A 19629-nucleotide genomic window follows, 5' to 3' on the forward strand; every position below is an offset into this window, starting at 1 on the left:
AGTAGCCTTCTATCCTCATTTCCATCACTTTTCTCTTGATACAAACAACCATCCAATCACGCCCCTTACACAATTTAAGGAGAGCCTCACACCCAATGCTGTTTTAATAATTTATAGGAGCAATTATGATTGTCGAGATAAATTCATGAGCAAACAAAGTAAATTACCAAGCACTAAGAAAATGAAAGAAGTCACGCAAATAATGTAGATGTCTACAATGCTAACATGGTTCTTTCATTAAGTTTTCTCTAGAAGTAAAAATCATTCCTTTCAAGACCCTTGGAAAGGAGGGCGAATGACCTCTCAATAATGCCTTGATGGAAAAATTCAAGAATGCTTATTTTATTAGAACTTCATGGGCCAAAATATACTTTTGGAATACAATTTTGAAAGTATTTCATAAAAACATCAAACATACTGTCATAATGGATAGATTAAAAAAAAACACCCTAATTTTCAAATAATCAACATTTTCATAACTCTACATCTTTCTCGAGCAAAAAAAATAAAATTAAAAAAACAAATAACAGAATAGATCTAGAAACAACTAAAAGAAATAAAACCAAAAACTAAAAAATTTAGAACTACCAATTGTATCGCGGGCTTACTTGCAAAGTGAAGACGATGAAGCGACTATGAAAAACACAAGAGGAAGACGAATTGAGTGAGGAGTGAAAGGCGTGGACGAGAATGAAACGAGGGAGGGGGAAATGGGGAAGAAGGAGAAGGGTGCAGAAATGGATGAAGTAGAAGGGTACGTGACCTAGGGTAGAATGAAACACGATGTTTCACTCACAAAGAAATTGGTTCAAATTTGTTATCTCGCATTTTCAATTCGCACACTGTTTCATTAAACAATTGCCTTCCATGTCACGGTTTACACTCAAACTCAAAGGCTCAAAAACCCCACCAAGCAAAAATCCACTTCTCCTTCGTCCTCGTCTTCTCATTTTCCTTGGGTAATTTCTTCTCAAAAAACCTAGTGGGCTTCTTCTCCTTTGTCCTTGTCTTCTCCTTTGAACTCGCAGGCTTGAAAAGCCCCACTCCTCCCTCAGAATACCCACTTCTCCTTCGAACTCGTAGGCTTGAAAACCCCCACTCCTTCTCCTTGTCCGATAGCTGAGAATCATAAGACACTTGATGGGGTAAGCCATTGCAATGACCTCCTCGGCTCGACTCTGAATTCCTCACCCTTGTCTGCCCTTTAGTCACTTGACCCTACCAACTCAGAGACTACTTGGGTGATGCTAAAAGAAAAAAGGGAAAAAAAAAAAGAAATAGGATTTTCGTCCGTGCTGAAACAAATAGCAAGTTTTTTGGAGTTTCTAGTTAGTTGGTGAATCTTTTTTAATTTCATAACTTGTCTCTCTCTTTTTTTTTTTTGACTCCGAATTTAGGTTTGTTAGTCTTGGGTGAAAATTTGATTTCTATATAACGGTGAATGTTTTATAAGATTATGGCTACCAACCCTTAATGTCTTGTAAGGTTGGTAAGTAGTTCTAAAGATGGTGGGTTCAAAGTCTTAGCAAGGTTCTTATGACTGTTCTGTCATCCATAAATAGGAAGCTTTATGTTCTGGTAGGTAGTCGATTCAAGCATATTCAGCTTAAAACTATTGCTGCAGCATTTCCTTCCATAGCTACTTTCTTTTAGTGACTTGCGACAGTGAGGTAATATTAGTTTTTGTTAGCATTTTATCTCCACAAGTTTGAAAGGTTGTGGTAGACGACAGACAAGCGACAGGAATCAAGATGGGCGAACGGGTGCTAATGGAGGGAGAAAGTCTGAAATAAATTCGAATACTGATTTGGGGAAACTTAATGGGAGTAAAATACAGAGTTATTGTAGAAAAGAAAATTCCACCTCAACAGTGCGTGGTGTTGGTCATATAAAAGACTTATATATAGACTTACTCTTTAGCACAATCATGTAATATTTTATATGATGAAGTTGAAATTACACCCATCCAATTCTCTTCTACCTCTCCTAGAGTTACACAACAGATGTCAGGAGAGAGATATACTAAAAACACAAATTATATAAATTTACAAAGGCTCATAACATGCTTAAGCATAAACCCCACTCTGAAGAGATATCCCATATGGATGGAGATCAAATGTAGCTAAAAATTTGGAATCTCCCAATATCGTTAGAGTTCTAGACACATTAAGGCCATTATTTCTGCACAATTTGAAAATAATTACTGAGAAGATGGAATCCACTCATCTCCTTGGATAAAATTCTCAACGGAATATGTGAGTATGTGCTCTGTCGGGATCTTGCTACTCCAGGTTACTCTCTGGGACAAATCAGAGCCTACTCCAGAATTCCCAAATTCCCCATAATAGAGTGTTTTCAATGCAAAATCGCCATCCCATGGCAGCCAGCCTTCTGGTGTAATAAGAACTTCTAAGTTACAGTGTATAAAAACTGTCCTTGAGTACAACTTCCATGGCCTCCCCAAATAATTCTTGTGTACTTTGGGGTTGCTATGATACAGTGCCATGTATTCCTCGGTGCCATTTATCAAGCAATTCTGAAAAACAAAACCTGTCACTTGTGCAGGGTCGGTTCTGCCATGTGCAGTGACGGCATTTTTCTCGCCCTTTGCTGGATTTAATTGCCGAGGGCGGATTAAGATCTGGCAATTTTGAAAAACTGATGCCGAGTTTCCAAAAATGAAATCCACATTTCCCTGAATGCGGCATGATTTGTAAAATTGGCGGAGGGAGCGAGCATAGAGTGTATCTTGATTGCCTAAAAATTCACAATTCTCAATGATGGATAGATCACTGTCTGATCTGAAGGCCACTGCTTGGTGTGCATCAGGACCGGCCGTGTTCTGGATTGTGAGGCCGCTGGCCATGAATCCATCACCACTAACACCTGTTCCAGAATGATTCAAACATAAGAAAAAGATGGGAATTTTTTTTTTTTTTCAAAGCAACTCAAGAACAAGAAGGGATTAACAAAGCAAAGCTCAAACTCATAATTTTTACGTCTTCCTAGCATCTGTTCACTCGGGAACTTCTTCTACCATTTCATAAAAGAAGTCATCTACAATTGTAGTCAACATTTTATCTTTTGTTTTTAGTACTAGCATCGGTACTGGCCCTTTTTCATAAGCTCTTGCTAGTAAATAGTTAACTGTGAATAAATTTGCAACCCAATTTCATTTCACATGGGCTCTACATGATGACAAAAGCTGGAAGGATGGACTTGTGATTGTAGATGTTATTAAATAAACATCAAACACATTGATTGTTCATTTATTCAGTGAAATACAGGCAAGCATCGTGTGACAGGGGAGGCCCGGAGGGTGCCCAATTCAATGGTTAAGTGCAAAAGGCTGTAAAATATACTAGAATAATTGATTCATAAACCCCAACATGAGCACCTCCCCAACAGTATTTATTGATTCCATCCACAACCTTGAAAAAAAAAAATATGTCCAAAATGAAAAGACAAAACAATAAAGTAACATGCATTCACAAAGTAATATGCATTCAAAAGACTTACCAACTGTGGCTGTGTTGATTGTCGAAATCCCAGGCTGGCCGACGTTCAACGACCCCGTAATGACCGTTTTGCCCATCCCGTCTCCTAAAAACACCACGTTCTTCTTCTCTAATGGGATTTTGACAGTTTCCTCGTACACCCCCTCCTTTATATGTATCACGAACTTCCGTTCCCCGGCGTTATCAGGTGCGGCGTCAACTGCCTCCTGCACCTTCTTGTAGCACCCGCCACTCCCGTCCTTACACACGGTCGCATCCGCCGTTAGCTTCGACGGGAAACCGCCCCGGAAATCCGACCCAGAGCCGCCACCTCCCTGCCAGAACCCGTCCCGCTCGGTCTTGGGTGGGGCCCACGACCCGGTCTCGTTCCCGAAAACACTGTACGAGAACACCATGCTCAGCGCGTTACTCGTGAGCCCAACCAACGAGTCCAGAAACGACATCGTCGAGTTCACCATCTGGGTGTCGTTCGCGTACTTGAGTGCGGACCAACAATCTTGTTGGTAGAGCAAGGAGGCGCTCATCCAGACCCTCGCGTCCTTGATCCTGCCATGTGGCAGTGCATCTTCGGTAGTCCGAGAGATCCGGTAATCGGAGTTTCTGAGGGACTCCAGGCAGTTGTTGGCGGCTGTGGTGCGGTTCAGATTCCCTGCGGAGGAGTCCAGGATGGACTTGACCATGGATTGGGCGGTGTGGAGGTTCTGGGAGGAGACCCAGATGGCAGACTGGATGAGCTGGAGAGGGGTGGGGTTGGGGGGCACGTGGTTGGATTGGGTCAAAGAGGTCTCGCATGGGCTAGGGAAGCGAGTGGCCTTGCAGGCCTGGCGGATCGCGGCAGAGATGGAGGAGGGAGCATCAGGACTGGATTTGCCGGCATGGTGACGGTTCTCGGAGTGGGAGGCTGAAGAGAGGGAAAGAAAAAGGACAAGGGAGACAAAGAAGATGCAAGCCATGGAAATTACAAGAAGTTTGGTCGGCTTAGAAAACAGGAAGGTGTTGGAGCTGCTTTTATGGAGTAGTTTTGTGGATTTTCTTTGATGGGTAGTGGCCATATCGAATCGATCCACTAAAATAGCGCGCAGTGGAGAGAGAGAGAGAGAGAGAGAGAGAGAGAGAGAGTCTGAGAGATCAATTTGGATGGTAGTGTGAGTAGGTGGACGCGGTAAGCATGAACGAGGAGTACGGTGCGGTGACTTGGGAAAGGAAAATGGAAGGCGGGCTGGGTTCACGGGAGATTGACGCGGGATTGGTGGGACTCAAAAAGTCACGGGTTGTTAGGGTTATTCGGTATGGGAGAAGCGAGCTGTGCGCCTGCGTCTTCGAATACAGACTCGACCGTCAAACAGGTGGGGGAATGTTCTGTTTGGACTTTTCGGAGAAGACGGGTCACGGGGGAAACCTTAGGTTTTGTCCCGCATCACACTCGTCAATGAAATAATTTACCAACGGCATTAATGAATATTAACAGACGAAAACGAATTTTGTTTGAAATTCTTGCTCTTCTCGAACCTTTTGTACCAAGATTTGCTATAATTATAAGAATAATTATTTGCCCGACAATGTTAAACTTTTATATTTTTCATGATTCATACTTTTATATTTTTCATGATTCCAAGTGATGTTCTCATGTGCCCCCCCAACAATGTCATTTTTTTATTTATTTATTAAACACACATGTTAAGCGTACCACAAAAGTGTTAGAAATAATAAAAATGTGTTTTCTATTGGCATTGAAAGATATTGGTCTTCCTCTTTCAGGTTTTGAGGAGTTTGAGCTATTCTTTCCCTTGTCCTCTTCCCCTTTATTCTTGTTCTCTGCTACCTTAAAATACTTCAACATTTCATCTCATTTACATGATCTTAAAATCTTTATTCATATTTTGTTTTAACAAATAAAATAATACTTTTATGTATCTACCCACTTTAATTTTCTAGACATGCATGTACAAGATGTTGTACAGGAAACTCAAACAAAACAAACCATCTTCAACTCCATCTCGATTCTCTTGTCGCAGTAGCCTCGTGATCCCTCCTGCATGAACCTGCTGCGCCCACAGCACTTATGATATAACAACACAAGAACCTTTTACCACCCATCCTTACCAATAATAATAATAATAAAAGTCAAAATGGCGCACCAGAGTCTACAGTGTTCCAATGCACTAGTGTAATTAATTATTTTTTCTAAGCAGTTTAGTGTTCACACTATCGTCTTTCTTTTCTTTTGTTTTTTATTTTTTATTTTTTTTAAAGAGGGGTTAGGAATATGAAGGCCATATAATTATAAAACAAGATGATAGATATCTTTAGCTATTGATCTGGCCATATAATTATAACCAATTTTTTTTAACTCCCCAACCTTTTCGTTTGTGGTCAATATATTCTTTTAACATTGAAATAAGCCATGAAAATGTTCATAATATCATCGCTATTGTTTCCTTGTCAAAGCTCAAATGAGAAAATACAATGTATATGAATCTGTTTTAATTGATGTTATATGCATTTTTCAATCCTAACAATAGCGTCGGATCCTATCCTCTCCAATGGTGGTTCTTGGTGTTAAATCCATTACAAGTCTAAGGTATAAAAATCACCATAAGTAGAGTTTGATATAAGTTTTACGACCTCTACAATTAATCCCGAGAAATTCTCTCTAAAATAAAAAAAAAAGTCTTAGAATTCTCTGGTTCTCGCTTGTCGTCTCAACTCCTCTTTAACTCTCTTCTAATTATCATATGTAATGTCATTCAACTTTATATTTCATTTTTATTTTATACCCAATCAAATCTTATTTATTATCAGACTCTCTCTTTTTTCAATCATTTCTATCATAATAATCTTTCATTTCACAAGAGAGACATTTAATTAGCCTATAAGATTTATTTAACTTATCCTAAAAATATATAAAAAATGATGTATTAAAAGAGGAAATGAAAATAAATTTTAAAAGAAAAAATTAGGCCAAAATAAATAAATAAATAAAAATCAACAGACCCCCCGGGGGGAGGAAATAGAAGATAGTTTCGTAAACTAGGTTTGCTTCGAAATATCTTTCCGTACTGCTCTCTGTTTTCTCTCCGAGCGGCTCTAAACATGACTAAGTCAGCTCCTCCTCCCTTAGTCCGCTCGCGGCGTCATTCAGTTGCGGTTTAGGGTTCGAAAGCTCTCCCTCTCTCTCTGATTATACGTAAGTCCCCTATTCTCACTCTCATTTGTTCGATCTTGCGCCGTATCTTCTTAATAATCCTAGGGTTTTATTTGTTTCTTTTCTCTGGTTAATGATTTTGATCTGAATTGAGAAGTCTATGTAGTTCTTGAACTTCGATAAGGGTTATACTTTTCGTACTTGTGTTTAAGATTGTGCTGCTTTTTGGGCTTTTTTCCCCTCTATATATTCGGGGGATTTGTAAGCGCGATTTGAACTCTTTCTTTGCCCCGCTTGGACTCAGTAATCTACTGAATGATATCAAATACATGGGAACCATTTTCTAGGCTTTGGGGTCTTACTTGGAACTGTTTTAAGTTCATGAAGTGAGATTGGGAATAGAATAATATATAAGAGCATGAATTTATTTTTGTATACTACCTGTGTACCTGGGCTTTGCCTATTTCTATGAATATAATTTCTTGATTACCTATAAAAAAAAAAAAAAAAGAGGATGAATTTATTTTCTTCCCTTTACATTTTGCGAATGAATGAAGAGTAATGAGTACTGCAAGATGATTTTTTCCCCTTCCTGATACGAAGACATGTTTGTTAGTAACTGCGCTACTTCACAATTCTTGCTGCGCTGTAACATACATTTTGAATCATGGAGTGCTTGGAAAGTTTGCTTGGTTTTGCTTAGGATTGTGAACTGAATTAGGAATACTGTATACTAATAATTACTGAACATTCTCACAAAATTTTCTGTTTTCAAAATGATAATTTGGACGTGCTTCTTTACATTTTTTTTTTTTTGGCAAGTAAGAAATGCTTCTTCACAATTTTGTTTGCTTTATATTCAATAAATTTATAAAGTTATGATGTCTGGTCATGGTCCATGGTTTTGATGGTATCTACTCCAATAAAAAAGGGGTGGTTAGTGAGGTTATGAGTTTAATCCCTTGTGGACATGCGAGTTGTATTTACCTGCCTAAAAACATGTGATAGTTTTACAACCTATTATATAATATTTAGGATTATTAGGACTTTCCATACTCATTAAACTTTTAATGTACCTGTGAACCCTTTGCTTGAGTCTTAGATCACTCATCTATGTGCTCAGGTAAATTGCTTAGACTCCAAAAGGACTAGGTACCAGGATAGAAGTCTCGTGTGTACTTTAGTTCTATGCCTCTCAATAAGAGTCCATCTAGCTGAGCGCTAATATACATATAATTTTTCTGCAGTATTTTCACAAGATCACTGCATGGAGGGATACCGAGTGCATTCGAAAGAATTGATGCAATGATATTTGCAGTGATATTTATACTTCCACAAGTGCAACGTGGGATATTTGCACATATTAATGGACCTTTGTTGTGTCGTTTTAGTGGAGATTGCTCCAAATGCTTTTGAGATAGCCTCAAAAGACCTGCTCCATGGTTCAAAAACTGGAAAAGAATACATCAACATTCAAAGTAACTCTTATTGAAGTTGTTGATGCTCAAAGTTCAATGCTGTGGAGTGGAAAGTTTGGAACAAAAGATTCATACTAAAGCTTGGTGGACATTGATCCTTTTAAGAGTGATTATTTACTTGATCAAAATCAAGATTTGATCTATAGATCTACATCAAATATCAATAGATAAAATCTATACAAAAAGTGTTTGGACTTAAGAATGGCTGTGTTCCAAAATTTGTGATTTGGGCCAACTACAACCTCACCGAAAACAAAGTCGTCTTCATTGAATTTAAGAGTACTAGTTAACTATCAGGTAGATGGTGGGGTTGACGACAGGTACTGTTGTAAGGGATATTATTTGTGAACTTTGAGAAGTCTTGCAAAAAGAAGATACTTTGGGGGAATCTTGTGGTTTTAAACCTTAAACTGTTTGCTTGTATTGCAAAAGGAAGATACTTTTGGGGAACCCTCTAGTTTGTAAATCTTAAGTTGTTTGCTTGTATTAAAAACAAATTGTGGCTTTTTTATTTGAGTTCTCACACTATAATGTTCGACCAAATAATACACGCTTGATTGTGATTAGGCAAAATCCCTTTTTCTATAACTGTGTAAATTAAATCAAATTGTGGCTTTCTAAGCTTTTGGCTGAAATATAAAATACAAATGCTAGGATTCCTTTTGTCACAAAACGATTTCAGTGACTACAGATTTTGGTCAGCGTTGTGTATGGATTTTAGAATCTATGTGAGAGTCAACATTTGCTAAAGATGGAAATTCTCTGTTTTTAAAACTGGTGGATGCATACGAATGATGGTGATGACTAGGGGGATTTAGCATGGATATCACAACACGCGCGCGCGCACACACACACACATGCAGACACAAAGTTTATACAGACACCTGTTCATATGTTTTTGTATTCCTTGTGTGTATATGTATTCCTTGTGATGAAGGCCCTAATAATCTTGTGTGAAGTTAGAAATTCAGCCTCTTAAGGAAGTTATGGACGTGTCAAATGTTTGTCTAGGGTTCTAATGTACGTGAAATTTTTGAAGCTCTCTCTCTCTCTGTCTCTCTCTCTCTCCCTCCTTCCCTCCAAGTAATATATGGATTTTCTGGATATGCTTTTTATAAGTTAACGAACTTGCATCAGGCATCAGATTTTCACATTAAGTCTTTTTCCTGGAAAGGAAGTTGAGCGTGTGGCTCTGGGGAAAACTACTTTGGTTATCACTTTGAGGTATTGAGTTGTCGAAATATCTGGTGATTTAGAAAACATTTATTGTCTTGCCTTCATTTTGGCTGCTAAGTATCCTTAACTAGTTTGATGTTCAGGCTCAGTTCTGATGTTTTTGGATAAATTTAAGATTGGCCTGTGTCCCCCTTGAATTATCCAAGGTATACTTATGAGAAATTCCTTACCAAGTGCCTGTGCACCCCCTGAATTAGTCGGGGTTTTGTCCCAAACACCATTTGAAAGTAAAAAAGAAAAGAATTTGCCTGAGCTTGGAAAAATACATTTTTTATTTTTGGGAAGGGTGGGATTGCGGGGTAGTTGAATGCAAAAGTGATTTCCAGCCACCTATATCGTATCATATATCTCTGCTACACAAACTTAAACAATAGCCGTCAGCTATAAATTACGATATTATTGATTTTAAGCCAAAAAAGCAGAGAAACAAACTAAACTTAAATGGACTATCAGCTGTCAGTGCGCTTGTTGCCTCCTCCCTGGCCATGTAATTTTATGGAGTACTCTTGGTTACCTGGTAGAACATGCAAATTCCTGTTGTGCTAGAAGAGTTTTCTGTTCTCTTTTATTTGTTCCTCGTTGGATAAGGTAGAAATTTGGGAATTAAAATCACATGATAGCTACAGGAGACATATAATATTGAAGTTAGATTTCCACTAAAAGGAGCTTACTTAGTTTTGCGATGGGTGAGTGGGTGACATGTTTGATCACTTTTTGATTGCATTATTTTTGTTTGTTTGCTCGGTGTTTCTTTTTCATTAAATAATACTGGGAATTTGTATAATGATTGGCACTTGGTAGTCAGATTGAAAATGTATAATTTTTTTTTATGGGTACCGGGTGTCCAAGAATAGTGTCCTGACTAATCTCGTGGGTGCACAGATCCTTGGCAAAGAGTTTCCCGCAAGTGCACCTCCACTAATCCCAAGAGATTGTTTGCACCTAAGGGGATTTGAATCTTAGACTTGGGGGGAGCATACCCCCAAATCCAAGGCCTTTACCAGTTGAGCCAACCTAGGGGTTAGAAAATGTATAATTCTTTTTGGAAAAGGAGGTCCCTGATTTTATTTATATACCCTTACTTATGTTTGAGTACAACCGTGTACAAACTAAGAAACTTTGGGGGTTACAATAATAGTCTATTAAATAGTTTGGTTCACTGTTAGTGTTATAAATATTCTGTTAAACCTATTTGTTTATTCATCAAAAAAAAAAAAAAATTCTGTTAAACCGAAAGAGTACTTGGCTTCTCTTAGATTTTTTTATCTACCTTGATGAGGAATTGGCAAGTAACTTTTTTTTTTGTTTAGTAATCTAGGATTTATTAAAAGCCACAAAAGTTGTAGCTCTAGTACGAGGATGCACATAAGAGAAACTCCTAAATAGAAATATAAAAAGGGAAATAATATCATGAAAAGATAGGAATCGGCAAATAACTGATTAATGGGTGCGTCTAGTCTGCTGCTGTTTCTATGTGCATGCCAGAAATCATCATATTCCTTTAAACGCTTTTTTTTTTTTTTTTTCTCTATTCCCTGGTTTAAATGCAAACTTTGTTGTGGTATTCGGGACTTTTCTTGCTGGTGGTTATCCAGTCTCTACATGTTCTAACTGTAAATCTAGTTGGTAAATAGTTTGATTTGGCTCTTGAAAGATTGTTTATATGTTGTATTGGGAAATAATTATTGGGGTGCTGTAAAGGTGTAAGGATTTTTATTATTCGTTTTTTACAATTTGTTTCTTTTACTCGTCATAAAAAATTGTTTGTTCTCATTTCCCTTTCTAATAAGTGAATCACTCTTAATTTCCATATACAGGTTTTACTGACTTTTAGAGTTGCACTTATTTATTTGTGTGGTTGTCCTCTACAAAAATCTGTCTCCTATAGCCTCCTATCTGCCTTATTATTTGAATCCAATTTGTGTATGGAAATATGAATTGATGCTTTGTGATTCCGGCAAGTCAAAAGGCATGCTCCTTTTTAGTTGAGTTTTAGTAAAATTTCATTGTCTACACTACAACTATGTGTGATCTTTCATTTACATGTGACTGAAAGAAATTGATGTAAGATATTAGGTCTGTCAGGTAGAATGGATACCTGACCAATGCATATGTTGCTCACATCTAGTTGGTGAAAAATGGTTACTTCTCAGATTGTGTGTCAAATCTCTGTAATTCTCTTACTTTATCCCTGGACTGTGTTTTTGAGTTCATTAGATCAATAATCTTGACCATAAAGCATTACATTTTAGATTTCCTATTAATTTTATAACTGAATCAAATTGGTGCATGATGTATACCAATTTGTCTCAATGATATGAGGGAAAGAATCATTATTTAGGAACATTTTAAATCATCAAAACAGTACTTTAGACTTCGAGAACAGAATGAAGTAAAGGACTGAATATAGATATTATGCCTTTGGCCACATTTTTTACATTTTTTAATGAAATGTTCTTACTTCTATAAAAAGTAGATTTTATATCATTGAAGTTGATGTGTATATACATATCAACATGTATACCACCTGTGTACTTGGGCTATGCCTATCTTTATATCAATAAAATATCTTCTTACTTATATATATATATATAATGTTTGTCCTTTTCTCCAGATTGTACCTGGTTCTACTAAAAGGAGGTGGTAAGGATTTTGTTCTGAGAGAAATGAGTGGAAGCGGCCGAAGACGTAGTTCTAAGTGGGATTTGAGAGAAGAAGAGCGTCACTTTGAATCTGAAAATGTACTAGATGATTCTTGGCCTGGAAAAGCAGGTACTTATCATGATAAAGAATTGGAAACTGGATGGCTCTCTCCAGGGGTTGCTGGCAGTAATAATTCAAAATGGTCTGACATGGAGGCAAATGATTTACTAAAGTCAAAGCGTGATGCGGGATTGGCATCAGGTGAACCTCTGCCGAGAAGCAGAGGCTCAGTTAAGGATCATAGCTACAATAAGGGCCGCAACAGAAATTTGGAATCCAATGTGGCCTGGGATGGAGATGGGAGTTACAGCACGAGAATGTCTCCTGGTCTTGACGAGTGGAGAGGACCAAGCCACAGTCCCTCCCCTAAAAATGTTTGGAGCAGGTCACTCAGGTTTGAGTTTCCACCCTTTTTCCTTTTTTTTTTTTTTTTTTTTTTTTTTTTTTTTTTTTTTTTTTTTTCTTGTTAAGGACTAGGCTTGATTGTTCACTTGTCATGCACATTTTGGTTTCTGAACTTCAGTCCAGTTTATTAGTAGTAATGCTTTAAGTATCTTTTGTATCCTTCCTTTGTATTTTTTTTGTGCTTATTAATGGAGAATGTTTACTTATTTAAAGCATTAATAATACTATAAACCTTTGATGTATATATCTTATGCATTTATTGAATTCTCCTAACTTGCATTTTCTTGTTATAGTTTTGATGCGCGAGCGTGTGTGTGTGTGTGATTCCTTGATTTTTCCCATCGATCTGCGTTCAAATTATATATATATTATAGATAAGAAAATTTTATTAAGACAAGTAAAAAGGCATAGCCCAAGTATACAGAAAGTATACAATTGCTGAAACCTAATTACAAGCCAGGAACTAGAGAGAGAAACAAGGAAATCATGGACACTAGTTCTATTAAAAACAATGATCAAAGTCCAAAGAAATAAAGTACTAAAGAAGAAACATCAAAGTTTGTCCACTAAGCGTTCCTTATCTTCAAAACACCGACCTTTCCTCTTGAGCCCCATACACCACACAAGACATTATGGGATCATATTCCAAACTAGCACTGTTCATAGACCCGACCCGATAAGGATGAGTTCCGTTTACCTGATAACCGATACCGACCCGATAAGAATTCGGAATAGTGTTCCGACCCGTTTTTTGTTTGTAAAATTGTATATATATATTATACTTGTAATGTGTTGGGAAGAAAACCATATAGAGAACTTTCTAAGAATTTGTCACGTGTCTATTTGTTTTAAATGCATACCGACACTAGAATTGAGGCCAATATAGAAAACCATACTGACACTAGAATTGAGGCCAATATATATATATTGTTTTGGAATGCCTTTTTCTTTCAGGAAATGGCTGTAGATTGGGTCTATACACAATCGATATGTTAATTAACATTTCACATATATTGATTAATTAATGAAAATCATTCATGATCTTGCTTGCCATTCTGCACTTATACATCACTTATACAAACATGAAAATTAACCAAGAACCAAAATCAGAATGCATGATATCACTTTCAGAGGACCAAGTCAACCATACCCTTTATAAAAACAATAGTTTACAAAATGTTCTGTATGCAGTTTACAAAATGAAGCCCGGGAAAAAAACAAGCATATCTTGCTCAGTCTAGACCTGTAACAAGTACAAGACATTTATCTGCAATCATGTTCTGTATGCAGTTTACAAAATGAGCTTTTTAAATCTGTGTTCTTAAAGAGCAGGCCGGGGGTCCATAACCATTCCTTAATAAATATTCTACCTCGCAATACTTGAAATCTTTCCAACAGGGAAAGACAGAGTACTCTCATTATTAGCATAGCCAAGAATTCCATTGGTTGGGAGCATCCACAAGTAATTATTACTCACCACTCATTAAATACACTACCCACATGGTAGAGTTGATAAATTATAAAGTGTTAATTAAATACATTAATAGATAGGATTTTTTTGTTGTAAATTCCCCTAACTGCATTTTTTAGCTGCAAAAGGATCTGTCAAATGGCTAACACTCAGCCAATCAAGCACCCACATTTTTAAACCAAAATTTGAAATGTAGCTTGGCACATAAATCAGACCAAACAAACCATTAGCTTCCAGAGAGCAAACTTTGAGTAGTTGAGAAATTTCCCAAATTGGACAGAGTCTAACATATTTACATGATACAACTTTGTCCCTATTTACTGACAAACAGAATGCAGAACAACAAGGAGAAATTTTTTTGGTCCCTGAATTTTAGTACTTGCTTGCATTAAGGCTACTCAGGAAATACTCGTCAAGCTTTTATAGGGCAAAACAAGGTCAAGGGACCCTCACGACGCTTGGCAGTGCCTTCGATCAAAATAAATAAATAAATATATATATATATGTGTGTGTGTGTGTGTGTGTGTGTGTGTGTGTGTATTCTTGGCCAAAAGACGAGACCCTTTCAGGACAAGAAGCAGTTTTCATTTCAGAAACCAAGATGTTTTTCCGAGTAGTATATGCAGTACTCTCCCTTCCCCACCACTAGAGAGAGAGAGAGAGAGGAAAAGCTGTGAACTTACTGGTATTAGGATTTCCTAATGCAGGACTTTCCTAACTGGCATTTAATCAAATAGCTGGCTCACATGAAACCCAGATCTCATAACCCAAAGAAAAGCATCCTAACAAAGTGAAAATACACGTACGAAAATCACAATAACAAAGCGAGAGAGAGTAATACCTATAGACTTGAGGGAGACCTTCTGAGCAACAGCAACGCCAACGGAGAGAATGAAAACTGTGGAAGTGTCGAACAGAGCAACGCCAACATGAGCTGCACATTTTTGGGTGGAAACGGGTTACGGGTATTACCCGATAAACATATAAACGGTTACGGTATAACCCGTTTCCGATTATGCATGTAAACGGTTCGAGATTACGGGTCGGGTTGGGTCGAAAAAACGGCCGGGTCGGCCAGCCGGCTTATTTGTACAGCCCTATTCCAAACAGCAGCAATTTGAGAGTTACCCCTTAGACATCTCCAACAACCGAAAAGATCGACCACCTTCCTAGGCATCACCCACACCACTCTAATCTTGTTAAACACCTCATACCATAACTCCCTAGCCACCTTACAATGAAGTAACAAATGATCCACCGATTCTACATATTTTTTATAGATGTAACACCAATCTATAACAAATAATTCATGCTTCCTAAGATTATTCAAGGTCAGAATTTTCCCTAGAGAAGCTGTCCAGCCAAAGAATGCGACCTTTGAAGGCACCTTACTCCAAACACACTTCCAAGGACAAGAGTGTACCACATTTGGACTAGTCAGCATCTTGTACATGGAATGAACTGTAAACCTCTTATATCCAGTATGAATCCAGACCATCTTATCCATCTCAGCCCAGCCAAGCTCTGTTGCATAAAACAAACCATGCAGATCAGAAATTGCATCCATTTCCCAATCAAACAGTTTACACATGAGATTCAAATTATATATAAAAACTATGTTCTTAACTTGTAACTAGTTGTTCTCTTTTGTATACTTCCTATGTACTTGGGCTATGCCTGTTTACTTGAATCAGTAAAACTTTATTTTACTAGTAAAGAAAATTTTATATAAACTGTGTTCATTATTTTATGTCCTTCCACCTGGTGAGAGCCAAATGCATTTAGTTGCTTAATTTTCTTGCCTTGTTATTTGCACATATATGTACAGAGGTAGGAGTAGAAGCAGGAGCAGGAGCAGGAGCAGGAGCCTAAGCAGGAGCAGAAGCCCTGTTCGTGGCATCAGACGAGAATCAGGATTCCATGACAGAAGTAGAAGCAGAGGAGCATCAACTCAATTATGTAGAGATTTTACTGCTGGGAGATGTAGGAGAGGCAATCATTGCCATTTTCTTCACCAGGGTAATCAACATCATGAGGATAACTGGGAGAGCAGACACAGGAAAGACGGGGATTCGAAATATTCCACTACTCATGATACTAGGGATTACACATCAAGAATTGGAAGATCCACTCCATATTGTACTGATTTTGTGAGAGGAAAGTGTCGGAGGGGGGCATCTTGTAGGTATTCTCATGATGGTGCTTCTGATAGTTTTGATAAAGTGTCTGGAAATGATGCCATCAGAGAAAGAGAAAATCGTAGAAATAGAGATGCATCTTTTGAGCGAGGTGTTGATCCTGAACACCGCAGGGGTGGTGATGTTCCTTGTAAATTTTTCGCTGCAGGAAATTGTCGTAATGGTAAATATTGTCGGTTTTCTCATCACAGTCACTCTGACTTAAGTCCTGATGGAAGGTCACGAGGTGATAGGTGGGGGCTGGGTCGCAATTCAGATGATGTGGACCGATTATGGGATGGCCCAAAATTGAGTGAATGGAGCAATACAGCTAATGTCTCAGACACTACAAAGAGTGAGGACAAAAGTGGAAAGTTGGGTGCCCCGGTAGCAAGGCTCACTCGTTGGTCAATCGATGATACTAGATGGGGCCATGATATGGACAAAGAGAAGAAAAGTTGTGGCGATCCAGCAGTTGACAAAGCAGTTGAGAACAATGAGAAGGCTGGCCACCTGTGGATGGAGGAAAGTGCTGGTGCTAGCATTGGTATTTCTGAATCAAGAGGTGCTGAGAAATGGCTTGGTGATATGGACATGTCTCCTGATTGGAATTATGGAGTGCAGTCTGCAAAACATGCTGTGAAAGGGGAGCATGGTCAAATTACTCAGGCTCCACAATCTCTTGGTTCTTATGATCCTTCTTTGATGGCTCGGGGACAGGATATAACTAAAGAGGCTTCGGTTCAGTTTCATGGTGCTGCTGCAGCTGTGCAACCGATCATAAATGAAAAATCTTATTTCCAACCAAACCACAATTTGATGGGGGATGGTGCCAATGTAGTATCATGTGACGATAAGATTGCTGTTGAAAAAACTGTTAGTTCAAGTGCTGATCTAAACATTTCTGCCAATATCATACCAGGACAATGTTTCAACCAAAATGGCCGGAGTTTGAGCTCTTTACCTCTTTCAAATGTGATTGCAGTTGGACAAAATCAAGTGGTGACACCCAATGCCCCTTTAAGAGGAGGAGCAATGAAATATCAACAAAATCTAGCATTCTCTTCAGAGGGAAAACCTATCATCCAACCAGATATTGGCGATGATAGTGCATTACAAGTAAATCCTGGAATTCCTCCAAGTCAGAATATGGTAAGCGGTGAACAGCTCACCAAACTTACCAACCTTTCAGCTTCTCTGGCTCAGTTCTTTGGTGATAGAAAGCAGCTTCCACAACTTTATGCTGCTCTAAACTCCCATAATTCATCAGATATTCCTTCCTTTACCAATTCTGAAGTTCCCATTCAGCCAGTTTTGGCAGCACACGTTCAGACAGATCAAGCCATCAAATCCCAGCAATATGATCCGATATGTGATGGCGTAGAATCTAAGAATCCTGGCTCTAGTAACAATCCTCCAGGCCTTAAATCAAATTCATTGGGACTGAAAAGTCCTGTAGATGGAATACCAGAACTACCCTTGAAAAACTTATCCCCATCATCTTTTCCGGTTGGGCCTAATGGCACTGATTTGCCTAGGACAGGCAGTTCAGAAGAACCAAATCACAAGAGCCAACAGTCGAATAAGCTGGATATGGGTGCACATGGTGAGGCTATGGAAAACAATGAAGAGGGGATTGAGGAAAGGAAGCAAGCTCAAGAGGGGAACCAAAAGGACCAAGATGATGGCCCTCTAGGAAATGCAGATGGAGATGCTGGGGAGGACGAGGGTAAGAAAAGCAAAGATGTGAAGGCTATTCGAGCATTTAAATTTGCACTCGTGGAGTTTGTTAAGGAACTTCTGAAACCCACGTGGAAGGAAGGTCAAATCAGCAAAGATGCTTACAAAACTATAGTAAAGAAGGTGGTCGACAAAGTGACTGGTGGGCAGGGTGCTAATATTCCTCAGACACAAGAAAAAATTGATCATTATCTGTCATCTTCAAAACCAAAGCTTACTAAATTAGTGCAGGTGAGTGCTGGTTTACTCACTTGCTCAATATTTAATGGTTCCCCTTCCATTATTCTCTCAAGAATTCATTAGCCAAAAAATAAAATGAATAATGTGAAAAAGAGCAAGAAATTAAGCTGCACATTAAAATTGGTTGGTTGTCTTTATTAATAATAATAAATAATAATAATAATAAGAGACTATAAGCTTTGATGTCATGCCTGATTGCTTTTAATTTCTGCAGTAATTGGAATTATGAAAATAGATATTTGTTGGTCCCGAATGAGTAAACCTATAACATCTGACAATAAAGAAATGGTACATATTCACCTTTGCTTTTCCTTTTCTTCATGGGAGCTAAAACTGAATGTAACAAAGGTTATACCTCTATGACTCTTTGTTGGTTGAAGGAATCCCTTCTTGCCATCTTACCTTCTTCACTGTGGTAAGCCTGCAGACTATATCTGGTTTCACTTGTTTATTTTTTCCCAACTTAAATGTCATAGTATCGTGGTAGTGATTATTACTTGCGAGTAATTTTGCTCGTAGCTTTTGTTTATTTTGCTTCCATTTTGTTGCAGGCATACGTGGAAAAAACTCAGAAGGGCCAAAATGAAGCATAGAATTTCATTGTTTATTTTGTTCATTTTCTTTATGTCATACATGACAAGGTGGTTTATGATATTCCTATTGTACCACAGCCTCTAGAAATATTATTTTTCCCCTTCATGTTGATGTGATTCAGTTGCTGATAAATGTTTTAGCTAACCTTTTAACTCATGCTTGTAAATATACCCGAGTATTTTTTGTTTTTAGACTCGTGGTTTAACTGTTTAGTGTGATTTTGGGGATTTTTGGCTGGCAATCATCGGTTTTCTTTTTCATCGTGGGGAGGGAGGGGGCTTGTATTTTCCAGTATTGCCGCCGGCTTTGAATTTGAGCATATCCAACGAGGCTTTGTTGCTTTTGTTTTGTGGGCAGAACGGAGGGACTAAAGCATGGATGAAGAGAAGTTACTGAGCTTTTTCAAATTATTCTACTCTTAATACTTTGAATCATTCGGGTGGTGCATGTTACAGTTATTCATTAGGTTCTGACATCCCTATAATTCTAGTTTGTGTTTGTGTGTGTTTGATTTTATGACCTTCGGAATGAAACTATATTATTGTTATAAGCTTTGCCGGAGTACCTAACCCAACAATGTAAATGTCCGGCCCGTTCCGCTCACCAACCCACTTAATTCAGTTTAATAGTTTCTGGGCTTCGTAATTCCAGAGGTCGGAGAAGGACAACAAAAGGATAGCGCTTGTGCTTAATAGTAAATCCCAACAGATTGAATTGGTCTTTAGTATTAAGTTGGAAAGTGTGTTTTGTAATTAAAACTGATCAGGTCTTTTTAGTGTCTTTTCTAATTAAAATTATGATGAACTTGCTTCTTTATTTCCTACTGTTCTTGATATTTATACTTCGACCCAAGACTTCATGGATTTAACTTGAAGTCCAATCCTTCATCATCCATTATGTCATCTACCCCAAATTGGCAAAT

At 38.0% G+C, this 19629-nt stretch overlaps 2 protein-coding genes across 6 annotated transcripts; one reads left to right on the forward strand and one right to left on the reverse strand.

Moving 5' to 3' along the window:
• Nucleotides 1-1915: 1915 nt before the first annotated feature.
• Nucleotides 1916-4898, reverse strand: LOC122303468 (probable pectinesterase/pectinesterase inhibitor 51). The gene is made up of 2 exons (XM_043115262.1): nt 3520-4898; nt 1916-2886 (listed from the first exon to the last, which is right to left on the reverse strand). The coding sequence occupies exons 1-2, from the start codon at nt 4568-4570 to the stop codon at nt 2201-2203; spliced, it is 1737 nt and encodes a 578-aa protein (XP_042971196.1). The 5' UTR covers nt 4571-4898; the 3' UTR covers nt 1916-2200.
• A 1619-nt stretch (nt 4899-6517) lies between these two features.
• LOC122303469 (zinc finger CCCH domain-containing protein 38-like) lies at nt 6518-18948 on the forward strand. 5 transcript variants are annotated; one of them, XM_043115263.1, is made up of 5 exons: nt 6518-6705; nt 7911-9365; nt 11992-12474; nt 15785-18104; nt 18665-18948. In XM_043115263.1, the coding sequence occupies exons 3-5, from the start codon at nt 12044-12046 to the stop codon at nt 18704-18706; spliced, it is 2793 nt and encodes a 930-aa protein (XP_042971197.1). In that variant the 5' UTR covers nt 6518-6705; nt 7911-9365; nt 11992-12043; the 3' UTR covers nt 18707-18948. The 5 variants fall into 5 exon arrangements, with proteins under 5 accessions (XP_042971197.1, XP_042971199.1, XP_042971200.1 ...); XM_043115265.1 differs by having other exon boundaries at nt 7911-8461; XM_043115266.1 differs by having other exon boundaries at nt 7911-8438.
• Nucleotides 18949-19629: the final 681 nt, after the last annotated feature.

This window comes from Carya illinoinensis, chromosome 3 (genome assembly GCF_018687715.1).
Source record: "Carya illinoinensis cultivar Pawnee chromosome 3, C.illinoinensisPawnee_v1, whole genome shotgun sequence".
NCBI classification, from domain to species: Eukaryota; Viridiplantae; Streptophyta; class Magnoliopsida; order Fagales; family Juglandaceae; genus Carya; species Carya illinoinensis.